The sequence below is a fragment of the Helianthus annuus genome, unplaced genomic scaffold (genome assembly GCF_002127325.2).
Source record: "Helianthus annuus cultivar XRQ/B unplaced genomic scaffold, HanXRQr2.0-SUNRISE HanXRQChr00c002, whole genome shotgun sequence".
Lineage (NCBI taxonomy): Eukaryota > Viridiplantae > Streptophyta > Magnoliopsida > Asterales > Asteraceae > Helianthus > Helianthus annuus.
Genome location: NW_023395518.1, coordinates 634,827 through 640,551, shown reverse-complemented (window position 1 = coordinate 640,551; position 5,725 = coordinate 634,827). Strand labels below are relative to the sequence as shown.

General features: G+C 43.4%; 1 protein-coding gene across 1 annotated transcript; it reads left to right on the top strand.

Annotated features, from left to right (window-relative positions):
- The first annotated feature begins 255 nt into the window (after positions 1-255).
- On the top strand, positions 256-1,686 carry LOC118489697 (extensin-like). The gene is made up of 2 exons (XM_035987225.1): positions 256-774; positions 1,675-1,686. Exons 1-2 carry the CDS (start codon positions 256-258, stop codon positions 1,684-1,686), a joined length of 531 nt encoding a protein of 176 aa, XP_035843118.1.
- Positions 1,687-5,725: the final 4,039 nt, after the last annotated feature.

Sequence of the window (5,725 nt, the reverse complement as noted above, 5' to 3'; positions counted from 1 at the left end):
CCTTACAATGGTCCCGACAGTTATGAGGAGAGATTCAAGCAGCATGACTGGGTATATACCCCTAGTTACCATAACTCTCCCCTGCACCAGTCGCATCACAGCTCTCCCCTGCACTCCCAGCAGCAGCTTCAGTAGCAGCCTCAGCAGCAGCAGGACCCTTCTGAGGATTTCCGGCGCGACGTGGTCACTCCACCGCCACCACCACCTCCGGTTTTGCCTCCTCCGCCTGCAAGGCGAAGAGGAAGGAATGATCGGATGTCTACACGAGGAGGAATATGCATCGGCACCCCTCCTCATTCTGGTAGCAGCCGATATTCGCCTCTTCACGAAGAGCCAGAGATGGGAGAATCTTCGCATCCCGTCTCAGAAGTAACCTCTGCGCCAATCGCGCCACCGCCACCGCAGAACTTTGGAGAGCCAATCCCTGCTTATGCTAGCTCGGCACCGTTCAATCCTTTCGAGCAGATTTACCCTCCAGGTTATGACTATACAGGGGATCCCTACTGGATAGCCTCGAACTACAGCTCTCTCCCTCCGGAAGGTCCTTTTGGAGGTACGTGGGCTATGGGGCAATCGACTTTTGGATACCCCCCGCATGGATATCAGCAGCCGCAGCCTCCTCAACCACCGCAATATCCGCCACCGTCGCAGGCACCGATGATGTCGCCACCTCAAGTTCAAGAAATCCTTCAAGGGATAGATAACGTGCGACGAGAGATGCGGCATGAATTGCGGGAAGAACGCCGGCATAACCGTGGGATGTTTAAGAAGATGGTGGATTTGATCAAGGGAAAAAGCAAGAAGGATTATTAAATCCTTTGTTTGTTAGCTTATTTATTCATGTCCCTGCGAGGACATTTATTTCAGTACTCTACCCCTGCGTGGGTATATTTTCCTTTCTGTACTCTGCCTCTGCGTGGGCATATTTCCTTCCTGTTCTACCCCTGCGTGGGTATGTTTGTTTCTGTTTAACCCCTGCGTGGGTTTGTTTGTTTGTTGGTTTAGCCCCTGCGTGGGCATGTTATTTGCGTAAAAGTCTCGTTTAGGGCAAACTTGTACTAGTCCATTTTATTTAAAATGGTTAATGTAAGTTTTTCATTTTATCTATATGCATGAATATAATATACAAATAAATGAAAAATATCAATTATTATTTTAATTTACCATTCTAATATGAATCTTAAAAAGGTAAAACCTAGCTTGAATGTCATATTAAAAGACCTGGCCAATATGGTAGAACCTGATTAAAAAGATTCGATTCTCTGTTAACATCTGTAAACATGTTAACGTCCTTGGCTAGCGTGATCCGTAAAATGACACATGTCACCCTTTTAATAAATTATCCAAAGATTATATTGTATATATATCTGATTGCGACTTGATGCCTACGGGTTATAACTAATATCATATAAAACAAAAAGCCAGCTGTGGTTTATAGACTCCCTGCCAAGTAAAGGATTTATTTGTTTTAATTATACAATTCTAATCCTATAAAAAAATCTAAATTCAAAATTTAGAAATTGTCCAAGCGACTAGGCCTATTGTGCCAATAAATATATATTTCATTCTAGGGAAATGTTACTAATAAAAAGTCCTGAATGAAATTAATTAAATTAACTAATATGGCTCTTATTACCATGGTTAATAAATTGTCAAGAACGATAATACTGTTAGGTTTCTAAATAGACCTGTCCTTACTTTTATATAGCTCATAAAGCTACATGGCTAAGTCTGAAGAAACAAACAGTCGTTCAGAGGAAAACCCAGATAATACTAAGATTCATGTAACTGGTGCGGAGCTACAAGCACTAGTGGAAAATGCTATTGCCAAGGCCATCGAAAGGCAATTCAAGGAATCAAGCGGGACCCGAAGTAGGACCCGAACCGTACCACATTCCAAATCCAAGAATCATTCAGAGGCTCATAGCAAACCGCCCTCTAAGAAAGATGTATCTAAGAAAGAGGAGCTAAAGAAGAATGATGAGGATAATCACTCCTCTAACCACAGCAGTATCCCGAAAAAGGAGATCAAGCAGAAACATGAATCGCACAGTAAGTCATGTACGTATAAATACTTCGTCTCATGTAAGCCTGGAGACTTTACTGGGGAGAAGGGAGCGGTCGACTGCATGACCTGGTTAGACGAAATGGATACAGTTGTAGATATCAGCGGGTGTGCTGATCGGGATGTAGTGAAGTACGTATCCCAATCATTCAAAGGGGACGCGCTGGCGTGGTGGAAATCTCTCCTACAAGCTGCCGGAAAGGCCACACTTTACAGTATGTCATGGGATCAGTTCGTAGCCCTTATTAAAGAAAATTTTTGCCCACAACACGAAGTTGAAAGGATCGAGTCAGACTTCGTATCCTTAGTGATGAAGAATCTAGACTGCCATGCATACCTCACCACTTTCAATACTCTATCTCGATTGGTTCCATATTTGGTAACCCCAGAGCCAAAAAGGATTGCCCGTTTTATTGGGGGTTTGGCACCTGAGATTAAGGCAAGTGTTAAGGCATCGAGGCCTACGACGTTCAGATCAGTAACTAATCTATCTCTCTCTCTCACCCAGGATGTAGTCAGGTTGAGAGCTCTTAAGAACTCGGAAGAGAATAAGAGGAAGCGTGAGGACGATACCTCACGGAGATCGGAGAAGAGACACCGAGGGAATAACGACCACAGGAAAGGGTCGGGATTTAAGAGAGATTGGCAACCATCAGGGGATAAGCCCAAATGCAAAAACTGTAAGAAAACCCATTTTGGGAAGTGTCGCTTAGAGTCGAAATCGCAGTCCCACATGAGAACCTGTGGAATCTACAAATCTACGGATCATACAACTTTGAAGTGTAAAGGTCTGAAGGATGCAACATGTTACGGTTGCAACGAGAAAGGGCACATTAAGTCTAATTGCCCAAAGAACGCTAAGAAAACTGATGATGGAAAGAAGACCAATGCAAGAGTCTTCAAGATGGACGCCAAGGAAGCAGTTCAAGATGACAACGTTATTACAGGTACTTTTCTTGTAAATGATGTTTTTGCTAGAGTACTGTTTGATTCAGGAGCTGATAAGTCATTTGTAGATGATAAGTTCTGTAAGTTGTTAAACCTACCTGTTAAAACCTTAAATGTGAAGTATGAGGTGGAATTAGCTGATGGAACCATAGAAACCGCCTCAACCGTTTTAGATGGATGTGTTATATCCATTAGGAATCATTCTTTCCCATTGTCCTTGCTTCCCTTTAAGCTAGCCGGATTCGATATAGTGATAGGTATGGATTGGTTATCGCGTAACCAAGCCCAGATTGTGTGCAACAGAAAGCAAGTAGTAGTTAAAACTCCGTCTGGTGAGTCACTCAATATCCAAGGAGATACCCAGCATGGATTGCTGGAGCAAGTGTCCATGCTCAAGGCATCCAGATGCTTGCAGAAGGGATGTGTCATTTATATGGCACAATTTACTATTGATGAGCCAAAGCCAAAGATGGAGGACATCCCTGTCATCTCAGAATACCCTGAGGTATTCCCTGAAGAACTACCTGGTTTACCACCAGATAGGCAAGTGGAATTTCGAATTGACATCATTCCGGGTGCAGCGCCTGTAGCGAGAGCACCATATACGTTGGCACCAACGGAGATGAAGGAGCTAAGGACGCAGTTAGATGACCTGTTAGCTAAAGGTTTTATTAGACCTAGCTCGTCTCCTTGGGGAGCGCCAATCTTGTTTGTCAAAAAGAAGGATGGATCGATGCGTCTGTGCATCGATTACCGTGAGCTTAACAAAGTCACTATCAAGAATAGATATCCGTTGCCTAGGATCGACGATCTGTTCGATCAGTTGCAAGGAGCAAGCTACTTTTCAAAGATCGACTTAAGGTCAGGCTATCACCAGTTGAAGGTCAAGGATAAAGATGTGCACAAGACAGCGTTTAGGACTCGTTATGGACATTATGAGTTCCTAGTGATGCCTTTTGGGCTCACTAACGCACCAGCCGCATTCATGGATCTCATGAATCGCGTCTGCAAGCCTTATCTGGATAAATTCGTCATCGTCTTTATTGACGACATTCTTATTTACTCGAAGAGCCAAGCTGACCACGAGAAACACCTCCGTTGTATTCTCAAACTTCTGCATCATGAGAAACTCTATGCCAAATTTTCAAAGTGTGAATTTTGGCTTCGAGAAGTCCAATTCCTTGGACATGTGGTAAGTGAGCGTGGTATCCAAGTAGATCCCGCCAAGGTAGAAGCAGTTATGAATTGGCAGGAGCCAAAGTCTCCTACCGAGATTCGCAGTTTCCTAGGATTAGCAGGATACTATAGGCGATTCATCGAAAACTTTTCAAGGATTGCTGCGCCCCTAACTTCGTTGACTCGTAAGAAGATTAAGTTTGATTGGGGCCCTAAGCAGCAGGAATCCTTTGACATTTTGAAGAAGAAGTTGAGCAATGCTCCAGTGTTAACATTGCCTGATGGTATAGAGGAATTCGTGGTGTATTGCGATGCGTCACACACTGGTATGGGCTGTGTACTCATGCAGAGAGGTAAGGTCATTGCCTACGCTTCACGACAGCTAAAGGTGCACGAGAAGAACTACACCACCCACGACTTGGAACTGGGTGCCGTTGTATTTGCATTGAAACTTTGGAGACATTACTTGTATGGAACCAAGTGCGTGATCTATTCGGATCACAAGAGCCTTCAACATTTGTTCAATCAGAAGGAATAGAACATGCGACAAAGACGATGGATGGAAACTTTAAATGATTACGACTGTGAGATAAGATACCATCCAGGCAAGGCAAATGTAGTTGCTAACGCCTTAAGCAGAAAAGAAAGAGTGAAGCCGATAAGGATCAATGCCAAGCGCATAGAAATAAGGAATAATTTGAACGAAAGGGTGTTAGCTGCACAGAAGGAAGCTGTGTTAGAAACTAATTATCCTGAAGAAAAGTTAGGAGTAACTGAGGAGCAGTTATCCTATGACAAAGAAGGAATGCTAAGACTAAATGGACGAATATGGGTTCCAGTTTATGGAGGACTTCGGGATGTTATCCTCCAGGAAGCCCACAGCTCCAAATATTCTGTTCATCCTGGAGCTGATAAGATGTACCAGGATCTAAAGGCAAACTACTGGTGGATTGGTTTGAAAAAGTCCGTAGCAGAGCATGTAGCTAAATGTTTAACTTGTGCGCAAGTCAAAGCTGAGCATCAGAAGCCGTCAGGTTTGCTTCAACAACCTGAAATTCCCACGTGGAAATGGGAAATGCTGACAATGGATTTCATCACCAAGTTGCCAAAGACGAGAAAGGGAAATGATACTATATGGGTCATAGTAGATAGACTGACGAAGTCAGCTCATTTTCTACCCATCAAGGAGACTTATAGCTCCGACATGTTAGCTCAATTATACGTTGATAAGATTGTAGCGTTGCATGGTATACCTGTATCTATTATCTCCGATAGAGATACTAGATATACGTCTCATTTTTGGAAGAGTTTCCAACAATCTTTGGGCACTCGTTTGAATTTTAGTACGGCTTATCATCCTCAGACTGATGGTCAGAGTGAGCGTACTATTCAAACTTTGGAAGACATGCTTCGTGCATGTGCGATCGATTTGGGTGGTAGTTGGGATAAGAACCTACCACTGATTGAATTCTCTTACAACAATAGCTACCACTCCAGCATAAAAGCTGCGCCTTTTGAGGCCTTATACGGTAGAAA

Bases quoted from the DNA above. Each gene is read 5' to 3' on its own strand.
- LOC118489697 (XM_035987225.1), top strand. From the start codon at position 256: ATGTCTACACGAGGAGGAATATGCATCGGCACCCCTCCTCATTCTGGT.